The sequence below is a fragment of the Leptodactylus fuscus genome, chromosome 7 (assembly GCF_031893055.1).
Source record: "Leptodactylus fuscus isolate aLepFus1 chromosome 7, aLepFus1.hap2, whole genome shotgun sequence".
NCBI classification, from domain to species: Eukaryota; Metazoa; Chordata; class Amphibia; order Anura; family Leptodactylidae; genus Leptodactylus; species Leptodactylus fuscus.
In genome coordinates this window covers 129,734,502-129,755,174 of record NC_134271.1, presented here as the reverse complement: position 1 = coordinate 129,755,174, position 20,673 = coordinate 129,734,502, and the positions used below count along the sequence as shown (strand labels likewise).

Below are 20,673 nucleotides of genomic sequence, written 5' to 3'. Positions count from 1 at the left end.
GCAGGCGTCGCTGGAGAGTTCTCTCGCAGCATTGGTATACTATGGTATCCAAAATACTCGTACTCGATCGAGTACCATTCGCTGTTCGAATGTAAAAGTTTGATGCAGAACCAGCATTGATTGGCCGAATGCTATACAGTCGGCCAATCAATGCTGGTTATTCCCCTACCTTTAGAAGTCTTCTCCGTGCAGCTTCCCCGCTGCGTCTTCTGGCTCTGAATTCACTCTGCCAGGCATCGGGCCTGGGCAGAGCCGACTGTGCATCTCCGCTTTTAGTGCAGGCATGCGCAGTCAGCTCTGCCCAGGCCCGATGCCTGGCAGAGTGAATGAAGAGCCGGAAGATGCCTCGGGGACGCTGCACGGAGAAGACTTCTCGGAGGATCCAGCCCGACCCTCACTCATGGACTTGGTAAGTATAATTTCATTGAACGTTGCCTACCCCTGAAACGAGCATTTTCCCCCCATAGACTATAATAGGGTTCGATATTCGATTCGAGTAGTCGAATATTGAGGGGCTACTCAAAACGAATATCGAACCTCGAACATTTTACTGTTCGCTCATCTCTAGTTTTGACACTTCATGGACTCTGCAAATCTAAAATAGCACCATGAAAACATTGTGATGATTAGGAAGCCCCCCAAATCCACAAACTGGAGCAGATTAGGACCAAATAGAGGAAATGAGGGCCAGGAAGTCCCGGCTATGACTGGCAGAGATGTACGAGAAAGTTCCCTGAACTTTGATGATGAAATTAATTGGGTTATTTGAGCAATAGTGGACGAGCAAAGTGCTTAGGACGGCAAAAAAATGAAATATGGTCGTGGTTACACTACGTATATACTGTATATATAAGGAGGCGTCTATGTAGTTACCACATACAGAGAGAGAGGACACGGTACAGTATCACTCCTGTCCATATACCCTTGCAGTGTCATGTCACATTGCTCTGTTTTTACTCCTATATTTTCTGTAATATTTTTGCACTTTTTTTCAATTTTTGGTTATTTAAAATACATAAGCTAGAATTTTTGTACTTTAAGATGTGATCTATTTCTACATTTGGTTTACAGTCAATTACAGAACTTCATTGCCTGACAAAGCAAAAGGTAAGTTCTTGTGATTTTATAACAAAACAATTTCTATTTGCAGATTGGCTATTGATAAATTATTGAGATTTATCTCCTTTGGTTTTGTAGATGAGAGGTCTCACCGTTTTCTTTTGCCTGTTTGTTGGGTGTCATGTGGCAGGAGGTATGTTACTTATATCATATGATTTACTCCAATGATTCGTTCAGTTTTTTCTCTCCCTGAGGGCGGGTTCACACCTGCGCCCGGTCTCCGCTTTGTCAGTTTCCGTCTTTTGCCCGAGAAACTGGACAGGAGACGGACACCGGCAGTCACTTTTCAAACCCATTAACTTGAATGGGTTTGCAAAGTGTCCGCCTGTGAGCGTCTTCTGGCCTCTGCGGCGAAACCGGTCAAAGTCCTGCATGTCCGACTTTGTATCCGGTTAAGAAAAAAATTATTTCGCCGCGGGGACCAGAAGACGTGCAGACACTGGCTGCCGGGTTTCCGTCTCCTGTCAGGGTTTCTCGGGCAGAAGATGGAAACCCACAAAGCGAAGACCAGGCGCCAGTGGGAACACACCTTGCAATAATTTTTACGAGGGTGACGCATACTGTTGTGTCTCCATGGGTGGAACTAGAACCTGTGATGTGGGCATGGTAGTGGGAGTTATTCTTGTGTCCTTTTCATTTTTTATTTCTTCATTTTTTAATACATTGTGCATAACCTTTGGGGGGAGCATAATAGAACCTTACAGAAGGAATGTATCCTGCTACTGTATGTTGTATCTGATTTGGGTTCTCTTAGACGCAGCAGCTCATACAGTTCCCAGGCTCCGTGAAGGAACTTGAGCCACATCACTCATAACAATAGTGCAGAGTTAATTTTTTCATGAGATGCTGCAACCTGGCGTCTGAAGGTGCAGGAAATGTACTCCGTTACAAAATGACTATTGTGGAATCGAGGACTTTCACTAGTATTGTTGGCTGTCTACACAAGGATTTGTACTTCTGCTTCTTACTGTAAATCATTGAATCTGTGTTTCGAGAAATGCTTGGAGCGGTGCAAATATAGAGTTAATCTAATAGTCCAGGGTAGAAGATTCCAAAGAACTGATGCAACTTGGAAGAAATTTTGGAGATGGGAGTGGGAGGTTCTGATTGTAGAGGATGTTATCCTCAGGTCATTGGGAGAATGGAAAGCAGGGTATGAGGGAAGACAGTTTATATTGTATTCTATAGTGAACAAGTAACCACCGCATAGACTGGTACAGACAAGTATTTGCTGTTTACATGATATGGAAAGGATAGATTCTTGAGGTGTTTTGAGATAAAAGAGAGGCTGACAGAGTGGAGATCCAGAAGAATAAGCTGTACGAAGATCTTTGTAAGGAATGTCTCAGAAGAGTGCAAAGTACGGAAGCCAGTTCTGGAAGGGTCTTGAAGAGAGGTAGCAGATTAGGTAAAAACAGACCAAGCATCCCAGAGTTTGGAAATGAAATGGAGATAGGTCGGTAGTTACCAGCACAGGATGGGGCGAAGGTATTTTTGTATAGTGGGATTATAACATCATGTTTGAAAAGAGGAAGGAAAGATTCCAGAAGAAAACAGACATATTTGTAAGGCAAGTAATGACTGCTGGTGACAGAGACTGGACAAGGTACAGGGGAATATGGTTGCTAATGTAAAGTAGAACTTCATCTATTATTAGAGATAGGAGTACAAATCAGGATTCATTTCCGGTTTAGGTGGCTTGGGTCCAAGATTTGTTTCAAGTTGAACAAGTTCGGAACATAGAACAACTTACAATGGCTGAAAACATAGTATAGAACACTGTCAGAGCTCCTAGGAACCTATCTATAAACATAGTGTATAACACTGTCAGGGCTCCTAGGAACCTATCTATAACACATAGTATAGAATACTGTCAGGGCTCCTAGGAACCTATCTATAAAACATAGTGTAGAACACTGTCAGGGCTCCTAGGAACCTATCTATAACACATAGTATAGAATACTGTCAGGGCTCCTAGGAACCTATCTATAAAACATAGTGTAGAATACTGTCAGGGCTCCCAGGAACCTATCTATAAAACATAGTGTAGAACACTGTCAGGGCTCCTAGGAACCTATCTATAACACATAGTATAGAATACTGTCAGGGCTCCTAGGAACCTATCTATAAAACATAGTGTAGAATACTGTCAGGGCTCCTAGGAACCTATCTATAAAACGTAGTGTAGAATACTGTCAGGGCTCCTAGGACTCTCTATAAAACACAGTATAGAATACTGTCAGGGCTCCTAGGAACCTATCTATAAAACATAGTGTAGAATACTCTTAGGGCTGCTAGGAACCTATCTATAAAACATAGTGTAGAACACTGTCAGGGCTCCTAGGAACCTATCTATAAAACATAGTGTAGAATACTCTTAGGGCTCCTAGGAACCTATCTATAAAACATAGTATAGAACACTCTCAGAGCATCTAGGAAACTATCTATAAAACATAGTTAGGGATGAGCAAACACTGTTCGGATCAGCCGATCCAAACAGCATGCACGCATAGAAATGAATGGAAGCACCTGTGACACTGACTTTGCCGGCGGCCGGCCGGCGTCACAGGTGCTTCCATTCATTTCTATGGCTGCGTGCTGTTTGGATCGGCTGATCCGAACAGTGTTCGCTCATCTCTAAACATAGTGTAGAACACTCTTAGGGCTCCTAGGAACCTATCTAGAAAACATAGTGTAGAACACTCTTAGGGCTCCTAGGAACCTATCTAGAAAACATAGTGTAGAACAATCTGAACCTATCTATAAAATATAGGGTAGAATACTATCAGGGCTCCTAGGAATCTATCTATAAAACATAGTGTAGAATACTGTGAGGGCTACTAGGAACCTATCTACAAAACATAGTGTAGAATACTCTTAGGGCTCCTTGGAACCTATCTATAAAACATAGTGTAGAACACTGTCAGGGCTCCCAGGAACCTATCTATAAAACGTAGTGTAGAACACTCTTAGAGCTCCTAGGAACCTATCTATAAAACATAGTGTATAACACTGTCAGGACTCCTAGGAGCCTATCTATAAAACATAGTGTAGAATACTGTCAGGAGTCCTAGGAGCCTATCTATAAAACATAGTGTAGAACACTGTCAGGAGTCCTAGGAACCTATCTATCCAATTTCTAGCTCTAAGTCAAAACTATCTAAACCAGAGTTATATCAAAATGAAAGTGACATTATTATACCTCAGAGTATAATAGGTGGGGATCCTGATACATAAAATGAAAAAAATACACTTATACCCCCCTTCTGTTATCTCTTTTGGACTTTGTTTTGGAGTGCAGCACTCTATCTTTGCCTCCTTGGTGAGGTCTAGCACTTTCCTTTAATGCTTTCAAAAAGAGAGAAAGGAAGGTGAGACTAAATGTTTATTTATCGAATATTTATCAAATTTGGCTTGTTACGAGTTGGCTCCTCCATCTTTAGCTACTATATATGTGAATATATTCTTATATCCATGTATGTTTTAGTTGATACATTGATGCTTGCCATCAGAGACACCATCATAAGCTGCTGGGTCCTAATGCTTAAGGGAACATTGACTGTGTCAGCTACCTCTGCACCACCTACAACTAGTAACGTTACTGAAGGTTATGCTAATGTTGGTTATTATGACTAATATCACAATTTTTTTCTTTAGCCAGTGAGAAAACCATCATGCTTTTTCCCGAGCCAACAATCACGGACTATGTAATTCTGAATCCTACACAAAAAGTTCTAAAGCAGATGACTGTATGTCTGCGCTCCTACTCCGACCTTACCCGAGACTATGGCCTTCTGTCCATAGCTACACCAGACAAGGACAACGCTTTCCTCATTTACCCGATGCCCCCAAATAATATTTCTATCTCCATAAATAATGAAGATATTTACTTCAAAGTGGATCCAGAAGTTTTGGACTGGAAAAGCTCTTGTGTCACTTGGGACTCTGAGACTGGACTGCTCCAACTATGGATCAATGGCAAGAGATACCCGGGAAGAATTACAAGGACCAGATCTCCCATCTCACCTCAGATGTTTGTCATCCTTGGGCAGGACCAGGATAGTTTTGGTGGTAAATTTGATGTTGCCCAGTCCTTTGTAGGAGAAATGTGTGATGTCAATATGTGGGATTATGTTCTGCCCGACTCGCTTATAATGGCCTATTTATATAATGATAATAATGTAAATGGGAATACCTTTAAATGGATAGAAGGAAAATATAGAGCCAAAGGGTCAATTCTTGTCTCGAAGAACCGATTCTATCCTAAGTGATGACTAGAGGTAATGTAAGGCCGTGTATATCACTTCTTCACCTGTAATCTTCTGATAGATCTATTGTAAAGTCATCATGATATAGTTACTGTAGGATTCCCCATATACTTGTATAGTCATTGCTGCGGCTGACCTAGGGGCAAATATCCTTGTAACATCATCTGTATTGATCCCTCCATCTTATTGGAGAACAGAATCCCTTACACATGTCACTCTTTATGTATACAGTATATACACGCCATCTAATACATGTGCTTCCTTTACTCTATCCTTATGGTATAATAAATCCTGTATTACAGCCTCTGTTATCTTGTCCTTTTACTCTATATTCAAAATTGTATATCCATATAAGCTCCATACCGAATGACTTGATGAAAAAGATGAAGTTCTGAATCAGGGGCAGCATATGGAGCTGGGTAGTTTTAGGCTGGCTTCACTCTGGTCCTGTGACTATGGGGCAATCTGGAGTGGTAAATCCAGTCCGACTATTTGGCAGGGATTCAAGGTCTGCAGATAATATGGAGACCGGACTCCATGCATGTTCATGGTTCCTCGCAGCTCTACTGTCCGCACCATATCCAGCCTCATGTACAAGACTCCTCAGGGTTCTCTCAGGGATTACTTCAGCCAAAAATAATCAAGTTATGGGTCAAGTGCAGTAAATGGAGGTAGATTAGTTTTCGGCACTGCTCATATCTCACAATGAATATATACACTCACCAGCCACTTTATTAGGTACACCATGCTAGTAACGGGTTGGACCCCCTTTTGCCTTCAGAACTGCCTCAATTCTTCGTGGCATAGATACAACAAGGTGCTGGAAGCATTCCTCAGAGATTTTGGTCCATATTGACATGATGGCATCACACAGTTGCCGCAGATTTGTCGGCTGCACATCCATGATGCGAATCTCCCGTTCCACCACATCCCAAAGATGCTCTATTGGATTGAGATCTGGTGACTGTGGAGGCCATTGGAGTACAGTGAACTCATTGTCATGTTCAAGAAACCAGTCTGAGATGATTCCAGCTTTATGACATGGCATTGCATTATCCTGCTGAAAGTAGCCATCAGATGTTGGGTACATTGTGGTCATAAAGGGATGGACATGGTCAGCAACAATACTCAGGTAGGCTTTGGCGTTGCAACGATGCTCAATTGGTACCAAGGGGCCCAAAGAGTGCCAAGAAAATATTCCCACACCATGACACCACCACCACCAGCCTGAACCGTTGATACAAGGCAGGATGGATCCATGCTTTCATGTTGTTGACGCCAAATTCTGACCCTACCATCCGAATGTCGCAGCAGAAATCGAGACTCATCAGACCAGGCAACGTTTTTCCAATCTTCAATTGTCCAATTTCGATGAGCTTGTGCAAATTGTAGCCTCAGTTTCCTGTTCTTAGCTGAAAGGAGTGGCACCCGGTGTGGTCTTCTGCTGCTGTAGCCCATCTGCCTCAAAGTTCAACGTACTGTGCGTTCAGAGATGCTCTTCTGGCTACCTTGGTTGTAACGGGTGGCTATTTGAGTCACTGTTGCCTTTCTATCAGCTCGAACCAGTCTGGCCATTCTCCTCTGACCTCTGGCATCAACAACGCATTTCCGCCCACAGAACTGCCGCTCATTGGATGTTTTTTCTTTTTCGGACCATTCTCTGTAAACCCTAGAGATGGTTGTGCGTGAAAATCCCAGTAGATCAGCAGTTTCTGAAATACTCAGACCAGCCCTTCTGGCACCAACAACCATGCCACGTTCAAAGGCACTCAAATCACCTTTCTTCCCCATACTGATGCTCAGTTTGAACTGCAGGAGATTGTCTTGACCATGTCTACACGCCGAAATGCACTGAGTTGCCGTCATGTGATTGGCTGATTAGAAATTAAGTGTCAACGAGCAGTTGGACAGGTGTACCTAATAAAGTGGTCGGTGAGTGTATATATATATTCACCATCCTGAACTGGGACCAGAATTAGCGTAAAGAGAATTGCATCAAATGCAATCAATTCACTTTATTAACAAAAGCTTAGAGCATGCCTGTAATATAGTTTCCCTGTGGCCAGATGATATCCCACTGCGAGGTATTAAGTCGCCTCAATTAGCGAGGAAGTGCCAGGAGTAAATGCTCCCACTACTGCTCCCCGACGTTTCAGCTGGACTTCGGTACTATTTCCAACACCACAGCATTGGAAACTTCTATCCTTAAGATGGTACAGTGTGGAGAAAATGGATGAGTCGGGTGGGTCCCACCTGTTGTTGTAAATGGGCTAGCACCCATGAGGTGATATCAGTACTAGAAAGCACCAGGCCTTGCTATATTACCTGTGGGCCCTGACACTCAAAGCATTTACTTAGTCAGCCACGACAGTTAATGTATTGTTCCTGTCCATACGTGCTGCTCCACATATTTGGATATCTCCAAGGAGAGGCCCACATGGTGATATCAATAATAATAGGGACAATATTACTCGAGAAATAATGGTGGCTAGGTATTCTCCATTGAGACTGCCATCAGTTGGCGAAACACAGTGGATGCCACTAAGGGACATGGCAGCGACTGCTCCGCCAGTAACATGGCCTGGTAGGCGTTAAAGTTGTCATTCAGTCAGATGACTGGGTACAGATTTCTGTTTACTGGACATATTACTTTATGGATAATGATGATTGATGTTATCGTAGAGAAGAAGTAGAAGAAGCAGTTGGATAATGATGATAGCCACCTAGGTGTGGATATGGTTTTTCTACAAAGACGATTATGGGGAGTAGGAATAGAACAGTCTTCCTCACTTGGTGCCACTGCCTATTCCATTTTGACCAGTGAGCTGGTGACGTCATTACATGGGAGTATGGAGAGACCTAGTTGCAACAGGTGTGCCTACATGCCCATGGATAACTACCCGCTTGCAGATCTTAACAAATGCCATTTGTTTTTAGGTAATGTACAAAAAAATTGCATAAGGGAGATGTGGAAAAATAATGTCCCCTATGGACAGTTTCGGAGACTCAGGCGTAAGTGCACATAAGACATGGATTTTGATATACGGTGCCAAGTCATGACTCAACGTTTCCAAGAAAAACATAACCCAAAAGGCAAAATTAGATCAGCACAAAAATCTTTCACAACACGATTGTTTGAAACCTTCATCTAGAACTACAAAAAAATAATCCATTACGTTTTAATTTTATAACCACTTACAACATGGGTCATAACTATATCAGATCCATCTTGAACAAACTTTGGTAAATCTTATTAGATTATCCATTCTTGAAAAAAGAACTACTAAAACTCCTAATACAAGCAAGGTCACTAAAAAACTTCCTGGCCCCCAAAAAACTCAAGGAAGACATATCCTTGAAATCCCTGAAATCACATCGGCAACCGAAATGAGATCAAAAACCCAATGGAAGTTAGAAGTGCAACACCCCCAGATGCAAGTGCTGCTGTAGCATCAAACATGGCGGTCAGCCACCAGTAGATCCACCGGCAAATCATTTGGAATTAAACATAGATTGACATGTGCTTCCACTTACAACAAGCCTTAGGCCTGGACCAGGAGAAAACCAATGTCAATGGTGGAGTCATTGCCCTGGAACACCCCATGGCCACATCCGGATCCCGAATTATCGCTCATCTGACTCATGAATTGAGACGTTGCAGTGGTAAATATGCCATGGAGTCAGCTTGTACCGGCGGAGGTCCTGGTAGTCTCCTATCTGCTCAACCAATCTCAACTATGGTAACTGCTAATGTGTCTGACGTGGCGATCGAGCCATAGATCCGAGCTAAAATCCTATTGAACAAGACCACAGCCCCTTCCATACTAAATACAAGAACCAGGACACCTCCTGCACATTAATCCAATCCATAACACTTGTAATGTAACCTGTGAGGGTTCTCTGCACTGGGAGTATCACCTTGTGTCTATTCTCATTCTGTAACTGTAGGTGGCGCTGTGTGTTAAGAAAAATGCAGGCCAATACTGCAACTCACAGCATCTATGCAATCACTGTATGTATGTATTGAATTTTTGCATTATTAGGGCTACATTTGTTGCAACATTTACTTTTTTCTGCTAAAAAGTGTCTCCATGGTCTCGGTATTTGCAAAAGTATTGAATCCTTTTAAATGTGGTCTCTTTTGGAGCCTTTAGCAGTGGACTCTGGCCTGTGGATTTACTATTGTTGTCACTACTACTCCCAGCATGCCTTTAAGAGGATGTACTCCACTGGTCTCATCACATTCAGTTCCAGTAAAGCACCACAAGTTCTTCGGGGCCCATTGGCTACTTGCAGCACCTAAGGACATAAACCCTGTCGCCTTGCTACAAAGATCTTCTCAATGCTCCACAATATGACAAGGCTGACAAGATGACCATCTGTTATAGCCAAGTTCGCATCCTGCTTCCTGCCGTGCATCATGTGCTGATTTGTCTCTTAGTTGACTTAAGATTTTGTAGATCTTTGGTCTCTGTCCTGTAGCTCTCCAGCTCCTGCAGAACTACAACCCCCAGCATGCCCTGATTTTGCATTAGCTGGAGAGCCATGTGATGGAGACCGCTGCTGTAGATAGACATGTAATATCATAAATGTATAGATGCATTGATGTCCACAGTGTATAAGGCTTCCCTACTGACCAGTACCTTCATAAGTAGAAGAGAATAAAACAGAATTTAAAGGAGGGAAAAAAGTATGTTAAAAGACTGTATATACAGATGAAACTGCTCTATTGCACAACAGACAGACAAAATTAGATTATTGGCAATGATGGGGTTAACTGTCCTGTCTGTGTGTCTGTCAATCTCTATTAGAGCAGGTATTCAGCAGTAACTATCAAGCCCAAGAGCAGCAGCAGCTAGGCCCATACTTCTATTAAAAACGGAACAATTTGGAATAGTTGAGTCAATACCCGAATATTGAGTCAAGACCCGAATATTCATGACCATTCCTCATCCTCATGACAAATCCTTCACCCAGCTCTAGTCTTGCTGTGTTTGTAACTTATTGATGACAACATTTGTCTTGTTTTTAGTGTTCTCGCATTGTCTACTTGATTTTAGGTCATAGTTGGTAGTATTAAAAGATTTTGGAGATATGAGAAGGTGGATTGGCCCATCAGGAGTCCAGCAGTTGGCATACCACTTCTCAGCTTTGAGGTTTAACTGCAACGAGTGTTTTTGTCACACCACCCATGCCACTTTCTGAAAAGGGGGAATGGTGAAGCCATGCTTTGGACAGGGCCACTGGCCCCACCAGATTCAATATCATTTAGGCCAGTTTACTAGGTGAATGATGCCAGTAATCTACACTATCTTCATGCTAGCCTAGATTTCAGTTACGTCTACAGCCCACTAGTGGATGCACCTGATGGCTCAGGGATCATCAGGACTGTGTATACTATAGGGGTCCTGAGTTTTTAGGCTCTGCACTAGGACCATTATCAGGTAAAAAAATATGCTAATCTATCCTCCAGGATGTAATAAGGAGAACAGTGCCTCTGTATGCTGCCCTCTAGGGCCCTCTAGGGGCAGCTCCCTTAATATCATACATGACTCAGTTAATAAGCCTACTAATATGATGTGGGATTTATTGCCAAACCAATATTTCAATTCCAAAAGGAACAGATTCCCAGCTATGGACAGCGCTGTTTCGACCTATTGGGCCTCGTCAGCATAGCGTAGGGATACTGGTTTGGCAGCGTGAGAGACTATAGACAAGACCATTATCAGGTACAAAGTCTGGTGCATTCTCTACAGCAGAGCTGAAGTAAGTTACACACATAGCTGTATGAGCATTGTCATGGGGTATCGTGGTCAGATAACTTCCAGCTTGTTAATAAATCTCACAATCCATTTCGTGAATAAATCGCACAATATAAAACAATTGAGAAGTGAAAATAGGAACTTTATTTTTTGCAGATAAGGACAGATTTCATTGTTTTTCCACTTCACCCAACGTCCATTGCACAAAGCACTTGTTTTTGCTTGAGGTATGAAGATTTCCTAATGGTTGCCATAATATACTGTGTACGGGCCATGGAGGACAAATTGTACTGTGTGGGGGCCATTGTGGAGCATGTACTGTGTGGGGGGCCACTGTTTGTATATTTTAAAGCTCTCTAATGCCCCTTTCACACAACCGTATTTTGCGGGTCTGTAACTGTCCACATTTATGGATCTGCAATTGCGGACAGTTACGGACTCATTTGTTTCAATGGGGCTCTGCACACGTCCTGTTTTTTGCAATCTGGTGTTTCAGGCTACAAAAAAATAGGACATGTCATTACAGGGATCACATTTGCAGACCCGCATTTGCGTTCAGCAAACATTGCTACGGTCGTGTGAATGGGGGCTGTCTATTTCTTTGAAGACAAACTACAGTATATTAATGTGTTAAAGTGGAATTGCTGTGTTGGAACTTTGCGATAAATTTGTGGGTTTTGGGTTTGGGAACTTGGTCTCTAATAGAGATGAGCGAGTAGTATTACATCGAGTAGGTATTCAATCAAATAGTACGTTATACAAATTATTCGTACTCGATCGAATACTTCTAGCTATTCGCAGTAAATATTTGATTCAGAACCAACGTTGATTGGCAGAATGCTATACAGTATAGCATTCGGCAAATCAATGCTGGTTCTGCAGCAGGCTCGTCTATAAGGAGGCGGAGTCTAAGATCGGACCACAGCAGTCTCCATTGTGGTCCGATCTTAGACTCCGCCTCCTCACAGACTAGCCTCCGGCAGAAGCAGCATTGATTGGACGAATGCTGTACACTGGCCAATCAACGCTGGTCAATGCATTCCTATGACAAAAAAGTCAGCTCCCTCGTAACAGCAAGCTGCCAGCTCTCCTGACTAGCAAGGACGAGACTGCTGCAGAAACAGCGCTGATTTGCCGCAGGCTCATCTTTGCTACTCGGGAGAGCTGGCAGCTTGCGGTTACGTTGGAGCTTACTTTTTATCAGTGCAACTGCAAGCACTGTGCAGTTAAAGCACACGGACCCCATAGACTATAATGGGGTCCGTGTGCTTTAACTGCACAGCGCTCCTCCTAAACACTCTCCTCCTGCTATTCATGGACTTGGTGAGCTATTCGACCTTTAGTCGAATAGTGGTTTCCCCTGTAACGAGCATTTTTTTCCATAGACTATAATGACATTCGATATTCAATAGAGTAGTCGAATATTGAGGCCTTCACTGCCCTAAGGGGTGTACTTTCTAAAGTGGTATCTTTGAGGGTGTTTTTTATATTTTGACACTTCATGGACTTTGAAATTTTAAAAGGGGGCCTGAAAAACATTGTGATGAAAAGAAAGTCCCCAAACCGATGCTCAATTTTTTATGTAGATTGTGAGCCTCATATAGAGAACATACAAACTCCTTGCATATGCTGTTCCTGGCAGGATTCAAACCCAGGACTCCAGTGCTGCAATGCTAACCACTGAGCCACAATGTTGCCCCACTCCTCAATTTCTAGTAGCCCACTAGGACCACATAGGAGAACTGAGTGCCAGAACGTCCCGGCTATAACTGGTAGAGACGGACGAGAAGATTCTCAGAACTTTGATGATGAAATTAACTGATGATTTTGAGCAATAGTGAGCGAGCAGACATAATGTCTAGGGCAGCAGAAAACTGGAATATGGTCCTGGTTTCAATACGTATATATATATAAGGAGGCGTCTATGTACTTACCACATACAGAGAGAGAGGACACGGTACAGTATCACTCCTATCTCCATAGATAGATCATATTACTCTGTTTTTACTCTTGTGATGTTTTTGTCAAATCTTCATAGTTTGGAATTTTATGAAATATTTATGATCTTATAATCTTGTTCTACATTTTCTACATTTGGTTTACAGCCGGTTACAATAGATCATTGCTTGACAAAGAAAAGGTAAGTTGTCCTGAGTTTCCCATAAAACGATTTATATCTGCAAATAGGATAAGGATACATTATTGAGATTTATCTGCTTTGGTTTTGTAGATGAGAGGTCTCACCATCTTCTTTTGCCTTTTGGCTGGGTGTCATGTGGCAGGAGGTATGTTACGTGTATCACTTATCTATATGTATCACTTATATGTATACTGACTTTGGAACCTCTGGACTTTATCTCTGAAAGTCACAAAGAAAATTACCACTAAGATTATCGTCTACGGACAACTGGGCGCCAATATTTTTTGTATTATTATTCATTTGTACGTATTTTGGGCAAAACTTTTTTTTCTAAATAAAAACGTTCCTTTGTTCAGCTTCTACAGCTACGTCTCTTACCGCTCCTTCATTTCCAAACTCCTGAAACGCTTGGTCTATTCTCACCTGATCTTATATCTAGCTCTCTTCTTCACCCCTTACGATCTGATTTTTTTGATATACTACATGTTACATAGGGAAAGTTCACACAGTTTTTTTTGGTCTGGAACCTGAGGCGGAGGGGGGGGGAGTGGTGGTGGTGGGGACTTGGGAAAATAAGGATCACCAGATGTGGCGCTATAGAGGTGAAGTGAGTCAAGGTAGTTTAGAGGAATCATAGGAGTCCCATCAGTTCCACAAAGTAGTAAAGCGATTGAGCTAGTCGTTATGTGATACAGTCAATGGTACTATTCTCCAGATCTCCCCAATCCTCCACACCAGAGTGGATAGAGACTGAGGGTCAGGGCACTTCCAATGTGCTGAGATTAGAAACTTTGCTGCCTAAGGGCGATTGCAGATGACCATGCTGCAAACGGCCGGCCGTGAATTAAGAATATGGGCACAGTACAGGGAAGTCTCCTGTGTGCTGCCCATACACAGGCTGTGCTTCGGTGTCTCCTTTCATTAAAGGGGTTGTCCCATTTCAAGGATCCTATCTATACTGGTAGCTTATGTAAAATTGAAGACTTTTCCTATATATATTGCTGTAGAAATTCTGCTTTGTTTATGGATTTCCATCCTATATTCCAAAGACATACTGATAGGGAAAAATGTACATTGTGAGCCCTATGTGGGGCTCACAATCTACATTTAAAAAAAAAAATTAAAAAAAAAATCTGCTTTGTTTGCCTGCAAAGTGACTTTATTCCTTCCATTGTTTACACCTTGTTGCTATAACAATGGACCTGGGAGATAGGACAAGTGATGTCACTTAGTGTCAATTCAACTAATTGCATTTTGCTGATAATTCTGTTATCTCTATAAGTAAACACACAGATAACAGGTAGTCCATTTTGTACAAGAATCTGCATATTATCTGATCTGCTTAAGTGTTTTGTGTCCCAATCGGGGATGGGGGGAAGGAGGAGAAATACAGGAAGTGAGAAGTAGACACTGCATGAAATGGGAGAGCCTGGCTGAAAGACTGAAATGGGAGAACCCCTTTAAATGAATAGGAGCCACAGAAGCAAGGGACGCAAAATAGGACAGGAATAGGGGCTGTTCTGTATTTTGCAGCCCAGACTGTTGGCTTGCACACAGGAACGGTCATGTGTATGGGCCCATAGAAAAGAATGAGTAAGTGTGTTATCCATGAAATACACACACAGCAAAGACCGATTCTCTGTGTGGCATCTCCGACAATGGACCGATGACTTGGGGACCTTACAATGTAAGACCTTCAGTGTATGATAATTTCATATTGGTAGGAAGCACATTCAGACTCAGCTGCAAGGGACCATATACCCTACCACAGGAAGAAGGGGAGCTCCCAACCTAAGTAGGAGTGCCACTGAGTCATGTAGGCGTGTTGCGGAGGAGATTCTGGGATAGAGGTAGTAAGGATACTATGTATAGTAACGGTACAGCCATGGGTAAGTCAAAATCTTGTGGGTTTCGAAAAGCTTAGTTGGGTTAGGTGGGCAACCTACAAGTAATAGGGATGAGCTGTCCAGGAGTGGTTAAATTTGGATTGCAAGGGCTAAAAGGGCATAAGGCCCTCATAAACAGATCCACTATTTCTGCCTAGCTCCAGAGTTTAATAGCAGTAGTGAAAAACTGGAAGAAAATCCATATTTTGACGCCCGTAACTTTATTTTTATATTTCCATGTACAGGGCTGTACGTGTCTGGGGCAAATGTCATTTTTTATTTTTACAATTTTGGAGAATATATGATGTTTTGATCACTTTTTACTCAAATTTTTATGGCGTTTGTTGCATGGGAAAAATGTTTTTAGAAATTTTTAGACCAGCCATTTTTGGACGTGGATCATTTGTTTATGTTTGTTTCAAATTTTATTTCAAATTTAAAGGAAATTTAATTTAAGCTTTTGGATGATTTAAATTTTTTTTTTTTTTTATTTTCAAAAACTTTTTAATTATTTATATTTTCTTAGCCCCTCCCTACACCTGTTATACATGTGAATATACCTTTTATATGTTTAGTTCATAAAAAGAGATTATTGTGGTGTTCCAGTGATTCTTGAAGAAAGAAGAGCTGTGTGATATTCCCGGTATAAGGTAAGTAGTAGAGATGAGCGAGTAGTGTTCGATCGAGTAGGTGTTCGATCGAATACTACGGTATTCGAAATACTCGTACTCGATTGAACACTACTAGCTGTTCGAAGTTTAAGGTTCAATGCAGAACCAGCGTTGATTGGCAGAATGCTATACATTGCCAATCAACGCCGGTTCTTCTCTTACCTTTAGAAGTCTTCTCCGTGCAGCGTCCCCGCGGCGTCTTCCAGCTGGAATTCACTCTGCCTAGGCATCCGGCCTAGGCAGAGCCGACTGCGCATGCGCGGGCATGCCCTCGCATGCGCAGTCGGCTCTGCTCAGGCGTCGGGCCGGGCAGAGACGACCGCGCATGCGTAGTCAGCTCTACCTAGGCCCCAATGCCTAGGCAGAGTGAATTCCAGCCGGAAGACGCCGCGGGGACACTGTGCCGGGAGAAGACTTCAAGGGGAATCCAGCCCGACCGTCACTCGTGGACTTGGTAAGTATAATTTTATCGAATGTTGCGTACCCCTGAAACAAGCATTTCCCCCCATAGACTATAATGGGGTTCGATATCCGTTCGAACAGTCGAACAGTGTGCGGCTGTTCGAATCGGATTTCGAACCTCGGACATTTTAGTGTTCGCTCATCTCTAGTAAGTAGGTGTTGAGGTAGAGCATTATTCTTCATACATACCATCACAGACACAACTATTAGCTCCTGGGTCTTAATGTAAAAAATAACTTTGAGGGCAAGTTCAGATGGAGTTTTTTGGTCCGGAACCTGAGGCGGAAGCGCACTCCACTACGGATTAGGCCTAATGTATGGCCTAATGTTTCGCCTCGCGATTCGGCCTGAAGAATGAGCTTCTTGAGCTCCCGGAGAAAAGACCTGAGCGGCTCCCATTGATTTCAATGTGAGCCGTCTTTTTGGTCAAGAGTTTGAGGCGGAAAAGCTGTGTGTGAACTTAGCCTGACTACTACCTCTGTACCACCTATAGCTATTGATAATGATGAAGATAATGCTGTTGATGATGAAGGTTATTATGACTAACATCACATTATTTTTCCTCTTTAGCCATTGAGAAAACCATCATGCTTTTTCCCGAGCCATCAATCACGGACTATGTAATTCTGAATTCTACACATAAAGTTCTAAAGCAGATGTCTGTATGTCTGCGCTCCTACTCCGACCTTACCCGAGACTATGGCCTTCTGTCCATAGCTACAACAGACAAGGACAACGCTTTCCTCATTTACCCGATGCCCCCAAATAATATTTCTATCTCCATAAATAATGAAGATATTTTCTTCAAAGTGGATCCAGAAGTTTTTGACTGGAAAAGCTCTTGTGTGACTTGGGACTCTGAGACTGGACTGCTCCAACTATGGATCAATGGCAAGAGATACCCGGGAAGAGTTACAAGGACCAGATCTCCCATCTCACCTCAGATGTTTGTCATCCTTGGGCAGGACCAGGATAGTTTTGGTGGTAAATTTGATGTTGCCCAGTCCTTTGTAGGAGAAATGTGTGATGTCAATATGTGGGATTATGTTCTGCCCGATTCTCTTATAATGGCCTATTTCTATAATGATTACAATGTAAACGGGAATATATTTGACTGGATAGATGGGAAATATAGAGCCAAAGGGTCAATTCTTGTCTCGAAGAACCGATTCTATCCTAAGTGATGACTAGAGGTAATGTAAGGCCGTGTATATCACTTCTTCACCTGTAATCTTCTGATAGATCTATTGTAAAGTCATCATGATATAGTTACTGTAGGATTCCCCATATACTTGTATAGCCATTGCTGCGGCTGACCTAGGGGCAAATATCCTTGTAACATCATCTGTATTGAGCCCTCCATCTTATTGGAGAACAGAATCCCTTACACATGTCACTCTTTATGTATAGAGTATATACACGCCATCTAATACATGTGCTTCCTTTACTCTATACTTATGGTATAATAAATCCTGTATTACTGCATAGTCTCTGTTCTCTTGTCCTTCTTTTCCTACTTAAAAATGTGTATCCATCAGTGAAGTAACCCCAGCAGGTAATGGGCCCTATTTACTTACCATTCCCGCTCCTGTGCACGGCTGCATGTGCTTCCTCCTTCTGAAGATGCGGCTGTGAACAGGAGCGGGGATCGGTGAGTAAGGCCGTGGGCGCGCGAACCCCACACATTGCTATCATTATTCTCTGGAGTATTTTCATACCCCAAATATAACGAATGGAGGCCTGGGGGAGGCGAGGAAACATTAAATCATTGTTACTTACCACTCCTGCTCTCATTGGACATGACCAAAATCACTGGGGAGTGCGTCGAAGCCCAGGAGAGGTAAGTAGCATTGTCTTTTATGTTTGTATCCTCCCCTGGGTCTCCAATCATTATACTCTGGGATCTGAAAATTCCCCAGAGTATAATAATTTTTCATGGTTGGTGGATAATACTGTGTTCAGGGTCCACTATAGGGCATTATACTGTGTGCAGGGGCGACTATGGGGCATAATACTGTGTGCAGGAGCCACTATGAGGCATAATACTGTGTGCAGGGGCCACTATGAGCATAATAGTGTGTGCATGGGTCACTATGGGGGATAATAATGTGTGCAGGGGCCACTATGGGGCATAATACTGTGTGCAGGGGCCACTATGGGGGATAATACTGTGTGCAGGGACCACTATAAGGCATAATACTGTGTGCAGGGGCCACTATGGGGGATAATACTGTGCGCAGGGACCACTATAAGGCATAATACTGTGTGCAGGGACCACTATGGGGCATAATACTGTGTGCAGGGGCCACTATTGGGACATAATACTGTGTGCAGGGACCACTATAAGGCATAATACTGTGTACTGGGGCCACTATGAAGCATAATACTGTGTGCAGGGGCCACTATGGGGTATAATACTGTGTGCAGGAGCCAATATGGGGTATAATACTGTGTGCAGGAGCCAATATGAGGCATAATACTGTGTGCAGGGGTGACTATGGGGCATAATACTGTGTGCAGGAGCCACTATGAGGCATAATACTGTGTGCAGGGGCCACTATGAGCATAATAGTGTGTGCAGGGGCCACTATGGGGCATAATACTGTGTGCAGGGGCCACTATGGGGCATAATACTGTGTGCAGGGGCCACTATGGGGCATAATACTGTGTACTGGGGCCACTATGACGCATAATAGTGTGTGCAGGGGCTACTATGGGGCATAATAGAGCGTGCAGGAACGTGGGGGGGGGTCGGTCATTGGGGTCTTTGGCGTCGGGGGGGAACAATGTCAAAAGTTTGGCACGGGGCCCCGCCATTCCTAGTTATGCCCTGGGCACCATAGCTATTAGGTCTCCGCTGTAGTGTACAGCGGAGACCCGGCGCTAATGACTGCAATGTGAGCCCACTCTGTTCATGTCCATTGTGTGCTGATACCCCTCAAAATTTAAGCATTTGCCCTGCAAACATTAAGCCTTTTTTATTGCTCTGTGAATGGAAAAATAACAAAATCAATGGGTTTGGAAGGAGGGGAGTCAAAAACGAAAATCGAAAATTGAAAAATGCCTGCGGCAGGAAGGGGTTAATGTAAATTAAATATGGTATTAGTAGCTCCCCTTGGGATATTATTTCATGATCAACTGGTTCAAAACAGCCCACAACAGAGCAAGTGAATCCCCTGGTGGGACCCTGAATTAGGCACAACTGTCCACCCCCCCCCATGAGTAGCGCATGGACTAATACACTGACTGTGTTCATACCTCTAGGCATGGAGGAGATCACCTTGTAATGAAACCTTGGGGCTGAGTTATCTTGCAACAGACTTTTTTTTTTTTTTTTTCTTGAAGGCCTCAAACAGTGCCAACGTAAACACCACTGTGCACAAAAAAAGTGGGGTGCCACTAAAAAAAACGTGCCCAGGATGCTGTCAGTCAAAAACTTACCCTTCCCCACTCCAAAAGGAGAGAGGGGGGGGGGGGGGGTTCCCGACTAACTCTTCCCCGCAAGGTCCAAAAGGTACCGAGCGGAGTCGAGTAACAGTGGGCTAACAGCCGAAGCCGAAAGCCCTCAACTGCCCTTTTCCCCTTGGGGCTGCCACCACCCAGGGTACTAAGGGCTGACCTTCGTCTAGTTTTGCCTAGGGCTGCCACCACCAAGGCTACTCCCGGACTCAGACCAAGAGCCAGCGTCCCCCCCAGTATACCCAGGGGGGATCAACCAGAGACAGGAGCGAAGCCCATTACAGACTTCACCTCCAGACGACCGTCGGGGGCGTACCAAAAGGGTACAGCATCCCTTCGTCGAACACAAAAAAGTGGACAGAGTGAAACAAAAAGAAGTGAAAAACATGTAAATGAATAGTGAAGTGCCAATCAAGGCCCAGTTCACCGCCGGATCTATAAAAAATTTCCCCGCACTGGTGGACCAGGCATAGGGAGTGGGTGCTCAGAAAAGGTGTTGCTTGTGCCACGCAATGTGCCTCACTCAGTGGGTTTCCCACGCCCAGTGAGGTAAGGCACCTCGGGGTCCACTCAGCCCCCGAGGCACAACACAAGAGGCCTTCGAGCGCCTCCCGACCCTCCAGCTAAGATCCATGGCACTGCGGTGCCAAGTGGTCGTGTTGCCAGCGTCAGCAGTCTTCATCGGCTCCCTACAGTGGCCAGGACCAAACCACTGGCGGAACCGATTACTAGCTGCATCCCCCAGCAACATGCCCAAAGTGGTTCTCACATTCCTACCTCCACAGGTTTCGGTCTACTCCTGCCGTGGCCGGTCACAGACCGCGCTCTCCGGCAGTTTCACTTACTTCCTGCTTCTGATAAGAACAGATACTACACTTGATCTTAGCCAAAAGGCCGAAAAGCGAG

General features: G+C 43.6%; 2 protein-coding genes and 1 pseudogene across 2 annotated transcripts in view; 2 read left to right on the top strand and 1 right to left on the bottom strand.

Annotated features, from left to right (window-relative positions):
* The window catches only part of LOC142212944 (jeltraxin-like), a 73,589-nt gene extending 55,928 nt beyond the window's left edge, over positions 1 to 17,661 (top strand). The window contains exon 2 of the mRNA XM_075281082.1: positions 16,879 to 17,661. Coding sequence (XP_075137183.1) covers positions 16,896 to 17,492 — 597 coding nt within the window. The 5' untranslated portion in view covers positions 16,879 to 16,895 and the 3' untranslated portion in view covers positions 17,493 to 17,661. The remainder of the gene's footprint in view (positions 1 to 16,878) is intronic.
* Positions 1,198 to 5,651, top strand: LOC142212943 (jeltraxin-like). The gene is made up of 2 exons (XM_075281081.1): positions 1,198 to 1,252; positions 4,777 to 5,651. Exons 1-2 carry the CDS (start codon positions 1,198 to 1,200, stop codon positions 5,388 to 5,390), a joined length of 669 nt encoding a protein of 222 aa, XP_075137182.1. The 3' UTR covers positions 5,391 to 5,651.
* A 2,887-nt stretch (positions 17,662 to 20,548) lies between the features above and the next one.
* Positions 20,549 to 20,673, bottom strand: LOC142214725 (U2 spliceosomal RNA; annotated as a pseudogene).

What these genes read in the sequence shown, in the direction of transcription:
- LOC142212943 (XM_075281081.1), top strand. Translation starts at nt 1,198, where the DNA reads ATGAGAGGTCTCACCGTTTTCTTTTGCCTGTTTGTTGGGTGTCATGTG. An exon ending in TGGGTGTCATGTGGCAGGAG is followed by an intron (nt 1,253 to 4,776) that starts GTATGTTACTTA and finishes TTTTTTCTTTAG; the next exon opens with CCAGTGAGAAAACCATCATG.